Source organism: Psammomys obesus, unplaced genomic scaffold (assembly GCF_907164565.1).
Source record: "Psammomys obesus unplaced genomic scaffold, mPsaObe1.curated_primary_1811, whole genome shotgun sequence".
Taxonomy (NCBI): Eukaryota; Metazoa; Chordata; class Mammalia; order Rodentia; family Muridae; genus Psammomys; species Psammomys obesus.
Genome location: NW_026590699.1, coordinates 3,015,193 through 3,031,992, shown reverse-complemented (window position 1 = coordinate 3,031,992; position 16,800 = coordinate 3,015,193). Strand labels below are relative to the sequence as shown.

Sequence of the window (16,800 nt, the reverse complement as noted above, 5' to 3'; positions counted from 1 at the left end):
ACACTCTTCCTTTAATATATCTCCTTAAAGGCTGAGAAACCACAGCCAAACTAATCTGCCTGCTGTCTATTTTCTTGTTTTGCTGTAATTGTATTGAACAATCAGTTTAAAGAGAAAAGAAACATGAATTCAAAGCTCTGGAGATAGAGACAACCAGGGTCAAAGAGCCAGAGTCTGGTCAGAGCCTGCTTGGTCCAGCATCCCCCGACAAAGGGCTGGATACTCTCCTGGGACTTCTCTCAAAGCTGTACAGGATGGATGTGCTTCACATGGTGATGGGAAGGTCAGGAGACAGCCTGTGGCTTGTCTTCAGTGATTGTCCTCCTCACTGTGAGCTCACATGTGGAGAGAAGGGAACAGAACCTCAGTGTCCCTCTCTGTAGGTCACTGATCCCACTCCATGTTCCCCACTCAGGATCTCATTTGAGCCTTAGTACCTTCCACACACTCATCTCTAGATAGCCCTTAACCAAGACCCTTTAAGCATCCCTGCTACTGTCCTAGACTCTATGACTCTGTCCAGCAAGGGCTTGGTCCTTCAGCCTATCCATGAATGACACACCCACTATAGGGAAGTACTTGGATATAGAAGATGGATTTGGGCCATAAGAGGAATCTTCAAACCTCATTGGGATGGGAATATTTCCAATGAACATTGAAAACCTACATAAGCTGCCATTACTGACAAAAGGACACAGCTTTGTAGATAAAACAAGATACTCTCATGGTCAGGTTTACAGCGTGGAGAAGTGTAGCTCAGAAGATGGGCTCCCATCTCTTCGAGTCAGCAGAGAGCAGTGCTGGTTCAGAACTCTGCCAGGAATCTAGGCTCCTTACTTTAGAATGTGAAATACAATGCACTTAGAATTAATTATACATTATAATAAGTGGGGAGCATGTAATGAAATTAACATACATGAAACTGAAAAAGAATTGTCTGCAGCAATAATTGGCAAAGGTACCTTCAGATTACATTTTAAACATGCGAATGATAAATGGTGCAATGGATGACAGATATTCAGGTAGAGATGAGTGAAGACTGATATGTGATGATTAAGCTGATAGGTGTTATAGACAGATGACAGACAGGTGAGTAAGCATTTGTGTACAGCAAACCATACTCCCATTTAACAGTCATTGTCACATATTTTCCTCACAGCTGTGAGAAAGGGCATATTTTCAAATCAATGAGAAGCCACAGACACCACCCAGACCTACAGGGTGCCCCACCCAATCCCACCCTTTAGTTCTGTTTTTCCCACTCCTTCTTCACCCACTTACCTGAACACAACAATGCAGTCCCTTTGTTTCTACTAATTTTACAAAATGGAGAACCAGAATGATATTAGTCACTTTATCATACAGGATCACATGATGCATGTTCTGTGTCAGTCCCATACATAGAGGACCAAATGATTGACATGTGCACACTGGAATGCGGCCAGGTTATTCGAGACTGTAGTGTACTTCTTTACCAGGTGATTCTGGGCAGGAAGACTGACCATAGCTACACACCAGAGTCTTTCACAGGCGTCAGAGGTCAGAGAGAAGATATTCAGCATCTCCTGTGCACATCCACAAGTGAGGACTGATAGCACAGGTACTCCAGGTCACAAAATCAGTCTTACACACATGAACTCTCAGTGCCTGGACACTGGGAACATGCTCAGAGTGGGAAGGGATGCTGTTCTTCAGCAGCATACTATGCTTAGATACATTTCTCTTACCTGCATGTTCTGAACAAACACCGTCTCTTGAAATAACCATGACAGAGAAAGTGATGCTGAAGAGAGGTATTGAAACAAACATCTTCTCCAAAGGATTACAAATTTTCACTTAGCCAAAGCTTTGTCCTCACTGGAAAGCTTCACTTTGGATGCCATCTTGTCCTTCAAACAACCAAAATGTCTCTGGAGACAGGTACGTCCTCTGAGGTGGCTGCATGCTCAGGGGAATTGTCTTCCTCGGAAACACATTGAGAGCCAGTATGTTAGTGAGGGTGCAAGCCTCTTAGCTACCATGAGCATCTCTGTCCTTATAGGCTTGGGGAGCATCTGCACAACTAGATGTGGGCACAGCTAGGCCTGGGTTTGGAGAGAAAAGACCATTTTAAGGGTCTCTCTCAAGACCATTTTAAGGGTCTCTCTCCATCTGTGTCCATTGCAGATGTTAAGTCTCCTAAAGCATAATGACAGCCTGGGAAGTGAAAAAAAGAATGTTATGAGGTATAGGCTCTAAGGTATGTGCTCTAAGATCCTAGCTGGCCAATGGGGAAGCATGTGCTACGTGAAATGAATGGTACATCTGCCTGGGCTGGGTGAGAGTATTAGTCAGTATTCTCTAGAGTAACAGAACTTATAGAATTATATATACATATATAGATACTTATTTTATGAATAATTATATATTAAAATTTTATAAAAAATAAATTTTATAATTTTTTACTTTTTAATTTTATAAAATTAAATTCTAAGAAACCTCTTTATATATATAATTTGTATATTATATAATATATAATTACATATATAAATGTATAAATTTATATATATTTATTATATTAAACATATAAAATATATTTGTTATAATATAATATGTATATTATATATAAATTATACATAAAGGGTTTTTTTTTTTAGAATGACTTACAGGCTGAAGTCCAATTACTCTAACAATGTCTGGCCATGAACAGAGAGGCCAAGAATCCCATAGTTATTTAGTCCATAAGACTGGATGTCTCAGCTGGACTTCAGTATACGCTGGGATCCCAAAGAAGTAGCCTCTAATGCCAGTGAGGGAAGGGACTTGCCAGGCAGGCAAGAGCAAGCATGCAAAGAGCAAAAACTTCCGTTGTCCATGTCCCCATGTAGGCTTCCAGCAGGGGGCATGGCCCAAGTTAGGTGTAGGTTTTCCAGGTTCACAGGACCTAGATTCAAATTAGAAGTGGATCTTCTTACTTCAAAGTAAGCAAAAATCCCTCCATTTTGCAGTTTTAGTTCCAGGCGTAGTCAGATTGACAGCCAAGACTAGCCATCATGGTTAGTATGTGTGGTAAGATCAGCTAGACATGCTATGTGTGGGCCATGTGTGCTATCAGACAGCACTTTTCTCTGAGAACCATGGCTTCAGGCAGGCTATAGTCTCACTGTTACAGGTGCACTCAGGACTCTGCTGTCAGTCTGAAGAGCTTTGAAAAAGCACATAGCCACAAGGAGCACAGAGACAAGGTACTTGGTTCAAGTCCAACAGCTGTCAGAAGACCTACCTTGTACAGAGAATCCTTCCCAGGAAGAACTTTCCAGAAGCAAGAGGCATTTAATATTTCATAGGTAACTCCCAAAGACGCACTGGTAGAAATTTCAGTTACAGAGCCGGGCCTTACCTGCAGAGACACAGGAACTGGAGCTGCTGGGCTCCAACATCAGCCATCAGATGCCCCTGGAGGGCATGACAATATTAAGAGATATGGACTCAAATAATAACAAAATATGTTTCTCTTAGGATTGTTAATTTGCAGTTACAACCAGCTAAAAGGGGGAAGTGTTTACAAACAGAGTAACAGAGATACTCAGATTACAAAAATAATAATTGCCAAGGAAGGGAACCAGATACTAGCAGTGTGACATCTGTGGTGAAAAAATAAGGATTTCATAGCTAAAGAAACCTGCCTTTAGCTGAGGCCACCCATAAGCCCATGCATATGCCTGTGAGCAAGCAAGCTCTCACTGAATTCTTGCTTCGTTATCTGTCATCTCAGAATGGCAAAGCCCACCTTGCTTTGATCATTGAGTGTCATTAACGATCTCTACAAGCCCTTAGTCTCCAGTGAGGCCAACCCAGTCATTGCAGCCACAGACAATCGAGGGCCCTGAGAGCCATGGAGTCAATGGATAATGAACATCCACACTTTTTCCCTGAGAAGCTGGTGTGGGGCTATTTTTCATTATCGGTTGTTACTCATTTTGTAATAACTTGACTCTCAGGGAAATTACCACACCCTCCTACTTACCTGGTAGGCTTTCAGTGATGCTACCACGGAGGGCCTAGAGGCGTTCGATCCCTCAGCCCAGAAGCCAGGAAATAAGCTTCTCCCCGTGGTTGCGTGGCTGCCAGTGAGGATGGCTATTTGCGGAGTTTTCTTCTAGAGCAGTACTTGATGTGTTGTTGTAGGCATCTATAAACCTCTGACCTGCCACCTCTTGGGGTTGTAAAAGTTCACAAAAGGTAATTCCCAACTGAAGAGGCAAAAACCAGAACCGTTCCTTTAGGCCCATGACACTCACCTTTTTCACAGGGGTGCTGGGGACCGAACTCAGCTCCTCATGCTTGGGTCGCAAGAGCAGTTAACTACCGGAGCCATCACCCCAGCCTCATGTGCTAATCTCTGATAGTGATCATGACATAAACATTAAAAAAAAAAAAGGATTACTAAAACACTTCTGATTCCTTCTCTTCCCCAGGGGGAGAGAGGGAGAAACTTCCTTGTGTGTGGTAAAGCTAAAATAAATTCACACAGAAATAGAAATCTAAAATTAAATATTTAATTAGAACTCTGATTTGCTTTAAAGATAGGTGGCATTACACAGGTTATGTTACACTCTCTTTATAATTTTTTTTTTTGACAAAAAAGATACTGTTCATTTTAACAGGCCGCTTTAATATGCTAATACATGTCTCGAATAGGATTGGAACCGAAAACCAGCTAGAGAGGGTAATGTTACATCATCGGGAAAATTACAGTTTTGTATTGTAAAAACATTTATTTTTTTTAACAATTTACCTACATTAATCAAAAAATTACAGCATATTTAATAATTTTACAAATTCTTCATAAAAAATATATCTCTGTACAAAAAGGTCTTCCGCACCTACATTGTGACAGCAGCGTGTGGAGGGGACAGGAGGGTGAGGCGGCGACAATGGGTGGTTTTCCTGATCATAATGCCAGCTTTCTTTTTTCCCCCTTTTTTTTTTATAATAGCTTTTGTTGTTGTTTTGTTGTTGTTGTTTACAAAATATTTTACAGAAGAAAAAAATTATTGCAGCTAGCCTGAAGGCAAGATGGGCAAAGACAAGCAACAGTTGAACAGCTTCGAAGCATATAACCTGTCATACACGGAGTGTCTCCTCACTGTGCTCTGGGCGCTTCAGGGAAAAGTCTGTCAGACCTCACTGAGAAAGGTGTTCCTGACTGCCCTGCTGGGTCTTCAATGCCTCTGAGACCTGGTGAAACACTGCGCGCACACGAACGAAAGCGCACGCTCATACAGACACACACACACACGCACACACACGCACACACACGCACACACACACACACATCCTAGGAAGAACTGAGCTAGACTCTCACCGGAGAGCGCCGCTCAAGGTTGGTATGTTGGTTTTAAATGCCATGGTGCAGCCCGGTAGCTGTAAGTGAGATTACACACAAAGGGCGACAATGATGTGGCTCCTTGCATGGATGTATGCCCTGTCTGGGTCAAGTCTTCTTAATGTAATGGCCAGCAAAGAGGCCGGGGATGTGGGGACAGAGACGTTAGTTTAGACTCCAAAGTCAGCATTTTGCACCTAGTCTGAGTGACTCAAACTTAGATATGTACAATATATATAAATGTGTGTGTTTCTATATACATCTAATATATATAGTAACCCTGTTCTCCCTTGCGCACTATGGTCCTTGGACCTTCTGACGTTTTCTGTTCTGTTTTGGCTCAGTGTGTGGTTAGGAGCACACTCTTGTTGATGTCACCTGAATTTCCCAGGAGCCAATGAAGAACCTCTGTGGACACAGAGGAACCCTGAATGTATCTGTCGGCTTGGCCAGAGGAACCTATGCCAACATCCCTTCTTAGGACATGGACTCCTACAATATGGAACCCAGTGGACATTGTGTCACCACAAGAGGCCGGGGCCCTGACACACAACAGTCAGCCCTTGCAATAAGAGCAGGCTGGAGGGATATCTGTGGGGCCTCTGGAATGCTGAGAATGCAGAAGTCCCAAAGCAGCAAGCTACTAGATACTCCAGGAGCTCCTCTACCCACTGAACTCTGGGAAGTCCTGCATTTAAACCTCATGTAGATAGACGGATTCGTCTGTCTTAAAGCTAGGTGTGGATGTAGTCACCGCAGCAAACAGAACGTCAGCATGACCTCCTGACCCATGTATCCGTGCAAATCTGGGAAGTGCAAAGGGGAGGAAGTTTTACCGTGCGGACTGTGCATGAAACGTCAAATAATAAAATAAGCATTATCTCTCCAAAAATACTTTTATCAAACAAATATAAACAAAAATAAACATGATCTTCTCTTTGAGTTTCTTACAGACATTTCTCTGGCCCTGCCTTCTCTTTAGGCTGTTTACTTTTACCTTGTTGGCCACGCCACCTATCTTATTTGTATCACAATAGTCTATCAATAAGGAATTTTTTTTGCAAGAAAGGCAAATAATCTATAAAAACCAATCATCATGAGGGTGTGCAAGCAGCACCTGCCCTTCCGATTCTGATGTTGACTTTGATTTCCTTTTGATTCCTCTGAGCTTGGGTGTGGCTGTGAGATAGACTTTCAACACAGCATGGGAGGGTGATGTTGCAGAACAGAGAATGAGAAAAACCCAGAGGGAAGGCTGTACTGTGAACTGAGACCCACGAGGTCACAAGCTACCTAAAATAAATTACTATTCACATCTGTACACGGAAAACAGACATCGCTGGAGACGCGTTACTGATTAGCGTAGTGTAGACAATAGTTGTGTGCATGTGAAGGGGAGAAAACAGGGGAAATAAAAGGGTTCATTGCAACTACCAGAAGGTGGCAGTGAATTTGACACATAAATGTGGCTAACAGACGTGATAATAAAATAACACTTCAGCATACCAGTACTATCTCCTTTTCAAAGCCTGTGCAGTATCTGGGGATACTTCACCTTGCACCCAAACTTAACTGGTGGTGGCATCGTTTGCTTGAAAATACAATATGAAAAAAATGCTTATGTACAATGTATAGTGTATATAAACCCTGTGTAAATAGTTTGCTTAAAAAATCAGACTCAGTCGTTCTTAACACACTAGTGCAAAATGTTGAGCATCAAGAATTCTGGGATGGACTGTGAGATCTGCAAACATCCCTAGTGGTTGATGGATGCCCAGAGGAGCCAGAAGATCCTCAGAGCTCATGTCTCAGGCAGGGTAGAGTGAAGCAAGTGTGTGCGTGTGCATTTTCCAGAAGGTGTATTCTCCAGGAAGGCTTTTCTTTTGTAGAGAATTTGTGTCCAGTGAATAGGGTTACAAAGAAAATAAAAACACAAAACACTTATCAGGTTGCTACCATTTTGTCGCCGCACCTGAAGGATGTATCCATGTGCTCAGAAGACTACATCCAAAGGCATCCTGGCCACACAGAGACACAGAAGTCAGAGGCATTAAGTACCACCTGTCTCTCAGACTCTGCAGTCTTCCTTGCCCTCGCCATTGTCGGTGTCTTGGTTTCTGGTGGATGCAGCAACGAGGCTTTTATAATCCACTTTCCAGATGAATATGTGTTTGCAATTTGATCCTCAGAAGACTCGGTCATGACTGAAGAGAAATTTCCCACTGCGTTATGCCAGCAGACGATGGCCAAGGTTGCTGCAGCAAGGCAAGAGTAGAAGGGAGGGTGGTATATGGCACCAAAGGATTTTACTGCTTGTCCATCAGAGGTATGGCTATGAATCGGTCCTAGGGGGCACTGAGGGCTATACCACTGTACAGACTGTGTTCAGAGTCGTGTCAAACCTCACAGCCTTGGCCTCTGTGGGTTTTAAGTTTGTATCATACATGGGGTTTTCAAATGAAGCTTGTCCATTACTGTTTTCATGGCCTGCATAGCCATTATATTGAACTTTTGGTCTTGTTCTAGAGAGAAAAGAGAGCATACCGTCAGATCCCTAACTGCAACAGCACAGTCTGGTATCCTAGCCTCCGCTCAGTCTCCATGCTTTCTCAGCAGAAAGTAGTGCCCCTGGAAGGTTATGGACAGGGTGGGGCATAGCAGCTACTTTAGCATAGTTGATGCTTTAAAAACTGGTGGCTGGGGTTATAAAGAGAGCACAAAGTTAGAGATAATTTACCATATCAAAAAGACCTTTCTGTGCATTGAATGAAGGTTAGGGGACCTGTGAAGATGTCAAAGGTAGCATGCACAGAGATGTTTGGTTTGGAAAGCCATCTATTGCCAGTAGGCAGCAAGGACTTGGTGAAGTGACTAATCTTCATCATGGTGAAATCAATGCTCATCCTGTAGGTTGGGGGAACCTCAAAACCATTTTAATTTCAAATAAATTCACCACCATTAACAGCAGCCACTAAAAGCTGGTTACTTTTACAATGATTTTTTTTTCCTCTGGCTGGTCAAAAATAAGTCAGTTTGGGGCTGGAGAAATGGCTTGGCAGTTAAGAACAGTTGCTTCTGAGGATGCAAGTTTGCATCCTAGCACCTACATGGCAGCCTACAACTGTTTGTAACTTTAGTTCTAAGAGATTTGGTGCCCCCTCCTGACCTCCTTAAGTACTGTGCACATACATGGTGCACATGCATACACACGGGCAAACATCACATATTAAACAAAAATAAATAAAAAACTTAAAGAGCCTGTTTATTGAAATAAAACATTATTAAATGTTTCTATATGTCATAGTTAAAGGAAACTCCTTATTCACAGTCCATGTTTAAAGGAGAGGTTTTTGAGTAAAAAAAAAAAATCTAAATATGGGGGTGAGTAGGTGACCCTATGAGTAAGGTACTTACTCACAAGCATGGGGACCTAAGTTCAAATCCTCACATAAAAAGCCAGATGCAGTGGCACAGATCTGTAATCCCAGCATTGAGGAGTGACAGGTGGATCCCTGGAGCTCACTGGCTTGCAGCCATCCTAGCCAAGTTGGTGAACTCCATGTTTAGTGAGCTACTGAGTCTCAAGAAATAAGGTGAAGATCTATAGAGGCTCAATGTAGACCTCAGGCCTACGCAGAAACGCACATGTGCATGGGCACCTGTACTCATGCATGGATACACCAACTGCAGTAATGTACGTAAGTAATGTACATAAGCCCACAGACACACCACGTAAGAGAGCTAGCTCATCCAGGCCAGTTGCATCGGGACCACAGGCTCTGGCTGAGAACCTCTTCTTTATTTATTTTTTAATTTTTAATTAATTTATTGGCTTATATGTTACAACCTGACCACAGTTTCTTCTTCCTCCTCTCCTTCTACTCTTTACCTGCACCCTGCTACCCATCCATGTCTCCTCCATTTACTTTCAGAAAAGGGCAGTTCTCCTAAGAATAACAACCAAACCTGGCTTTTCAACTTGCAATAAGACTAGGGACCTCTCCTCATTTTAAAGCTGGACAAGGCAATGCCGTAGGAGGACAATGGTCCCCAAAGTAGGCAAAAGTGTCAGAAACATCCCCCATTTCCTCTGTTAGAAGCCCCATAAATAAAACACCAAACTATACAACTATAACTTTTATGCAGAGGGCCTGGATTAGACCCATATATGATTTCTGAATGCTGATATAGTCTCAGTGAGCCCCTGAGTTCAGTTTGCTGATTCTGCAGGTTTTCTTGCAGTGTCCTTGACATTTCTGAGTCCTACAGTACTTTCTCCCCCTCTTCAGCAGTATTACCTGAGCTTCAACTAATGTTTGGCTGTGGGTCTCTTTGTATCTGGAGAACCTCTTTTTAATATGGACTAATGAGTGGAAGGGACTCTAGCTGTTATGACCTTGATGTGTCTGTGAAGTGATGCCCACCCATGTTATTACGGAATGCCTGTGTCTACTGGAGCTGAAAGATAGGGCAGAGAACCCAAACACCCTGGTACTCATAGCAAGAACTCAAAAGAAAATCACCCAGGGAAGGGCTGGGACCCTGATCTCCACATGCTTTCCTTTTCAAAGATATTCAACTTTCTGATATGACCAGGAAGTAGAGAGAGAATGATTCTACAAATCTGCTTATTCCAGTGTCCCCAGTGAGCCGGAGAGGAAACCATGGCTTCTCTCTCTATTCACCATGCAGCCCCTCTCAGCTTGTTCAGACTAAGGTGGAGGGATCCATCACAGTGACATGGAAAGCTCCATTAACTGGAGAAGGCAGTAGTCCATTGCTAGCTGGTGTCTCAGTGTGGGGCACTCCCCACATCCCTTCATATAAATACATGATCATTGAGACTTGCGAGGAAGCTCCTGGCTCTAAAGACAAGTGCTGTAATGCTACCCAATCTTATCAGAACTCATTTAGCTCATGGGTGAATATAGATGATTGTACAGTATTGTCATTGCCAAGGCCAACTGATATAGCCCAAGGCCTGGTTCTTTGCCAGACAGGGAATTGTCCAGATGGTCTCAGGGCTTAGAGATGACCAGAGGCTCGCAACACACCTGACAGGGTCAAAAGGCAAGTAAGCATTTCTAACAGGCCAGACCTATCCTTCCTCTGAGGACAGTAGGCAGGTGAAAAATAAATTTACAGGAATTATGAATCCCCGTCGTTGCTGTCAACACCAAAGGAACTCCATGAGAAGAAGCATTTTAATTTCTGCCTCTTTAAAATAAAAGTGTTTCCTGCCATGGTACTGTGGGAGATGTGGCGACTGTGACAGCATCAGCAGAAGGAGAGGCCAAGTCTCTGGCACTTGTTGTCTAGGCTACTATTTTCTTACACATAAATGATAACAATGTAGTTCTAAGTGGGAGCAGAGGAAGCCTTGCATAAATGTGTATTGACTGACATGGGCACAACCTTATCAAGGACCCATGGACTCAGAGGCAGAAGCACCAGAGTGGTAAAGCCTTCCCCACAAGGGTGATGCTTAGAGGGATGACAAAGCCTTCCTTAGGTCCAAGCGTGAATGTTGACAGTCTGTGCAAATGCTAGCAGCTTCCTTCTTTAGGATGAATGCAATCTGAGATTTCTCACCAACAGAGACCTCCTACCAAGATGAGCTAGTTGTCCCCGCCCCACCCTCAGACCCTGACGCTGTGTGTGATAAATGTGCTGAGGTTCTGGGTTATTGCATTGTTGGTGCTGTTCAAGGTGGGCATGTGTGGCCCAGCTTTTCTGTGTACGTATCTTCATGTTGTTGTTTCTTCATTCCTTTACCACCTTATTGAGGGTTTCAGGACCAAAGCCTTGCAGAAAGTGGCTAATATCTGGGTTTTCTTTCCTGTGGTTGTGTTTTTAAAGTAAGAATACTGATAGTTACAGCAAGGAAAGACTTAGCTACAAACTATGAACAGTGTTAGGATTTCATGTTTTCTTAAGTGTAAGGCAGTATATGTTTAAAGAAGTTCACTGCATATCTTATTAAAGAACACCCTCACTTCAGTTTTGTATAATAAAGACTAAGTGGAAACTTGTACAGTATATAAACAAACTTGCGATGCACTTAAGGGCCAACTATGCTATTTTTATAAGGTGCTAGTATTCAAAATACTAAGAATTTCAGAGTGATTTGGCATGTAACAAGTTTTTCCAGAAATATATTATCCACTTAAGAGAATACAGACAAGGACTTTGAGTGCTTCACAATCCGTGTTCACTTGTTCATTTTAAATGGGGTCTCATGTTGTCTAGGCTGAGGAACAGGAAGCAAGAACAGGTAAATTCTCAGACATATTAAGAATTAATTTGCTAATTTGATGAAAGAATAAAGAAGAATAAAGCCATCAACAATATATGTGAATCTTTGATTCACTGAGTTGAAAGGGCTACAAAAACTTTTTTTTTTCTTCTCCTGCTAGAAACATGCAACTCTCCCAAGGCTGACAGCTGAGTACCAGTATATGCTCTTTCTTAGACCAGTCATTCATTACTTTAAAGATAATCACTTAGATGTACCCTAGTGACAAAATAGGTGAAATCAAACAATGAAAAACAGAACAAAATGAAAATCGTCAACAGAAACCCCAGAGTCTACAATTCACATATAAGAAAGCATACTCACATTCTGTGCCAACTGTTTGGCAATACAACGTGTGTGTGTGTGTGTGTGTGTGTGTGTGTGTGTGTGTGTGTGTGTGTGTGAATTCAAGCACACCATAGCTCAAACCAATACACCACACCAAGAACATGCATGGCCCACACACAGCTCTGCAGTACCTGTGTTTGTAGAGGTAAAATGCAAACCCTGATAAAATTAGAGCAAAGAAAGGAACGAGAATCGCAGCTGCCACAGAGCCGCTGCTGGTGCCCTGGTAATGATTTGAAGAATCTACATCAGAATTGGAAGGATCTAGAAGACAAAAAGGAAATTTGAATTTAAAGTTATTGTGTATTGCTTAGGCAAAAAAAGTGTCTATAATATATTTTAGAGATAAACACAAGAATTATAGTTTCTATCCCATGGTGATGCAACCCAGTATTCTTTCCTAGAGAATGATCCTCAGACTTCCTGTTTGTGGCTTTTCTTTTCCTGAGCATGGTATTCAAATGGAATCCTCTAGATTTTCAACTAGCCTCATGGTTCACTGGTAACCCCTACCATACCGATCATCAGCATCTTATTATATTTCTAATGCTGTCTGATGTTCTATTGCATCAATGTATTTACCACATTTTCTCTTATTCCTTAGTTAATGGACTTTTGTGGTTTTCTCTTGAGCAATGATAAGAGCGATGCCAGAAGCATCTGGGACATAGGTGTAAAAACATGTTTCTAGTTCTCTTGGAAGGACAAGTAGGGACAAAATTCTCTATCTCTGTCATTCTATGTCTAATCTTGATGAACTGCATGCTACTCTCATAGCAGTTGCACTGTTGAACATTCTACTGGCAGAATCCGAGCTCCAATCTTACTGCTTCTTTGCCCAAACTTACTTTAGTTTTATATCTTAGCTATAATGGTACCTGCAAAGTCACGTCTCCATATGATTTTGATTTCTATTTCCCCAGTGGCTATTCTTGTTTGGGATGGTTCATCTCTATTGTCAGCTTGATGACATTTGCAACAACCTGTCAGATAAGTGGCTGGGTATGCCTATGGGGAATTATCCTGATTACATTAATTGAGGTAGGAAGATTTACTTAAACTGGGGGGTAGAATTCCATGGCTGGCATCTTGAACTATATAGGCACAGAAAAGAAACTGAGCAGGGATCCATTACTCTCTGCTTTCTGATTGTGCATCAGATCCACAAATTCCTGCTTTGCTTCTTGCCATTATGGACTATAACTTGAACTGTGAGCCAAAATAAGGCCTTTCTCCCATAAGCTACTTCTGTCAGAATATTTTATCTCAGCATCAGGAAAGGAAACTAACACATTGTCCAACTTCACTTAGGGCCTTGCTGTCTTTTTGCATATAATCTCAGAAACTTATATTCAAACCCTTTCTTATGTTATTGTTATATGGAATTGTGAGTCCTTTATGTATCCTAGACACAAACAATTCTCAAATTTATCATGCTCACAGATTTCTTCTCAATGTGTGTATTGGGGAAACTAATCCATGCTAAGTTTCTTGTGGATGTTTCCACATTACAGTAATCTTTCAGATTAACTTGACTTCAGTTTCCATTCAACCATAATCACTTTTATTTCATTTATCTACTAACTGGAGACAATTAGGAGGTTTTTATTTTTCATATATATGTATAAAAGGTTTTTATCTACCAGTCTTAAATGAATGATGGCCACTGGGGCACCACTAAAACTTTGGCATTTCTAATTAGCTAAAAAGAAGACTCACTTGGGACCCAAATGATTTTCTACAGCAAACTGTTTTTGTTTTTTGTTTTTTGTTTTTTTTTCTGACAATAAGGTCACCATCCTAGGAGAATAAAGATTTCTTGTTAACACAAGCTGTTATTTTCTTTTCTTAAGAAGGATGGAGTAATGTGAAGAAAAAGACGTGTTCCAGTCAGTAATAACGTCTATCATCCACTGGATGGGCAAACCCTGACATCCCCATGATCTCTGGAGGTGCTCACGGGCATGTGTGACCATTTCCAGAGGGTGGTAAACAGAAAGCAAGGGGGGAAATGAGGGCTGGATTCTGCTTAGAGCAAGAGGGAAAAAACCTTAGCCATGGATAGTGTTCATCTGAAGTACTTATTTTATTTCACCCTACCCTGATAATACAACCCAGTTTTAAAGACTGTCTCAGCCACTGCTGACACTCATTTAAAGTTCTTCTGATTAAGAGACCAAATTTGGGATGGTTGAAACAATATTTTACAGTGGCTTGTACCTACTGATTATTTTTGTCAGTAACCTTCAGGTTGATGTCCTCTTTCCTTCACGACCCCTGGGTATCTGGTTAGTGGTCCTGTGAACGTGCCATCAAGGGCAGTTACAACAGTGCATTCTCCCATACTGGCTCCCTCTGTAGGAGTCTCTGGAATCAATGTCTGCATGACCATATTCTTCTTCACAAAAATCAATGCGGTGATGACAGCATACAAGTAAGTTAAGCAGTTTATGCCGTTCAGGAAAAAATATGGTGCTAATCTCATTTCACAAACGTCTCTGCTTTCTTGTTGGTAGACATGAATAATGGCCTCCATGTTGCAGAATTTGGTGTGCACAAAGCAAGCACTGTTTCTCATCTAACCAGTGAGTCATTCTGAAGTTGGGTGGGTAGGAAGGTAGGGCTGGATCTGGGAGAGGTTGTGGGGGAAGGGGTGGATATTCTACATTGCATAAAATTCTCAAAGAATTAATAAAAATACTATTATAAATTCCCTGCTGGCACATCCCTTACTTCCATTCATCTTTGTTTGTTTGTTTTTATTATTTGTTTGTTTATTTATTTATTACAATTTATTCACTTTGTATCCCAGCTGTATCTTCCTCCCTCATCCCTCCTAATTCTGCCCTCCCTCCCTCTTTTTCTTTCATGCCCCTCCCCCAGTCCACTGATAGGGGAGGTCCTCCTCCCCTTTCATCTGACCCTAGCCTATCAGGTCTCATCAGGAGTGGCTGCATGGTCTTCCTCTGTGGCCTGCTGCTAAGGCTGCTTTCCTCTCAGGAGGAGGTGATCAAAGAGCCAGCCACTGAGTTCATGTCAGAGATAGCCCCTGTTCCCCCTACTAGGGAACTAACTTGGAGATTAAGCTGCCATGGGCTGCATCTGTGCAGGGGTTCTGGGTTATCTCCTTGCATGGTTCTTGGTATTTAAAGTCTTGGAGAGATCAAGGATACAAGGCATATACCTAAACATAGTACAAACAATATAAAGCAAGCCTATAGCTAACATCAAAATAAGCAGAGAGAAACTTAAAGCATTCCCACTGAAATCAGGGACAAGGCAAGGCTGCCTACTCCCTCTGTATCTCTTCAACACATTAGTTGAAGTCCTACCCAGAGCAATAAGACAACTAAAGGAGATCCAGGGAATATAAATTGAAAAGGAAGAAGTTAAAGTAATACTATTTGCAGATTTTATGATGGTATACATGAGTGAATCCCAAAATTCAACCAGAGAACCCTTTCAGATGATAAACACCTTCAGCAAAGTGGCTGGATAAAAAATTAACTCAAAAAATTCAGTAGCCCTCCTGCATACGAAAGACAGAAAGGCTGAGAAAGAAATTAGGAAAACCACACTCTTCACAATAGATCAAATAACATAAAGTATCTTGGTGTGACTCTAACCAAGCAAGTGAAAGACTTGTTTAAAAAAAAAAAAAAAACAAAAACAAAAAAAACTTCAAATCATCTTTTATGTCATCTCTTTCCAGTTTCTTTTCAGCAGGATCATTTAAAGGCCCTTGACTTTTGCTTTAGGCAAACAGACAAACAAAAAATAGGTAAGTTTACCTTGTCTTTCCAACTTGAACTTCCCAAAGTCTTTTCCATGTATATCACCCTGAAAGGAGAATCCTCCTCTCTCAAGCCCTGAGGACACCTGGTATGCAGGGAAAGGAGGGAAAGGCATAAGAAGGAGAGGAAACTTAGCTGTCACCCAAACATAACTGCTAAACCTTAGATTCAGATGCTGCATGCCCAGTGTGTAATTTTCCCTTACTTCCTTCAGTGACATAATAAATTGAAAATCAGTACAGAGATAAAGTTCAAGCAAAATAGGAAGGGTTATGATGACATCTTGATACCTAACATGATCATCCATTCTACAAGGTCACATGTCAATGACCTTCTGTACTGGGGAACAGTGTGTTATTAATATAGATTCATTTTGATGAGTACCAGCCTAGAGAGCATTGTGTAAGGCTGTGTAAAAGGCAAACATGTCAGCTTCCTTTGTTCATTGATCCCGATTCTTTTGGAACCTTCCAAGAATTTTCTCTAGGTGGTGTCCAAATACCCACAGTTCTGACAGTGAGAATTGTGGTATTAGCAGGGTATAGTTTAGACTCAAGAACCTGTTTGCTTCAGCAGCAACAATCCCCTAACTCTGGGCCAACTTATTTCTCATCTCGGAGGTTTGGTTGTTGCCAGTATCAAATGATGTGGTATGGTGACCCTGCTTCAGGGGTACCTTCTGAGTTCCTGAGAGATGGACAGTGTTTCCCCTGTCCATAAAACTCAGCAGATTATGAACTTCTGTGCCCAGACCTGAAGTGGGAGAACCATATGAAGAACTTTGTGAAAGAACTTACATAACCATCAAGTCCCCAGTTGTCGTTTTCAAACTTGCTTACAAAAATATCTGCTGGGCCTTTGATATGAAAGGCTTTCAGAAGCAGGTGGGCCTCCTCCTTCTTGTAGACCCCTGGAAAAAATGTCACAGATGTCAGTCCTATACGGAGGAAGTCAGAGTCAATGCCTCAGCCATTCACCCCTCCAATAAGGAACAG

The 16,800-nt window shown here is 41.8% G+C and overlaps 1 protein-coding gene across 1 annotated transcript in view; it reads right to left on the bottom strand.

Moving 5' to 3' along the window:
- Positions 1–4,553: 4,553 nt before the first annotated feature.
- Csmd1 (CUB and Sushi multiple domains 1) overlaps positions 4,554–16,800 on the bottom strand; it is a 1,555,059-nt gene continuing 1,542,812 nt past the window's right edge. The window contains exons 67-70 of the mRNA XM_055608400.1: positions 16,603–16,715; positions 15,803–15,890; positions 12,143–12,275; positions 4,554–7,890 (exon numbers count right to left, since the gene is read on the bottom strand). Of these exons, the coding sequence (XP_055464375.1) occupies positions 7,731–7,890; positions 12,143–12,275; positions 15,803–15,890; positions 16,603–16,715 (494 nt within the window). The 3' untranslated portion in view covers positions 4,554–7,730. The remainder of the gene's footprint in view (positions 7,891–12,142; positions 12,276–15,802; positions 15,891–16,602; positions 16,716–16,800) is intronic.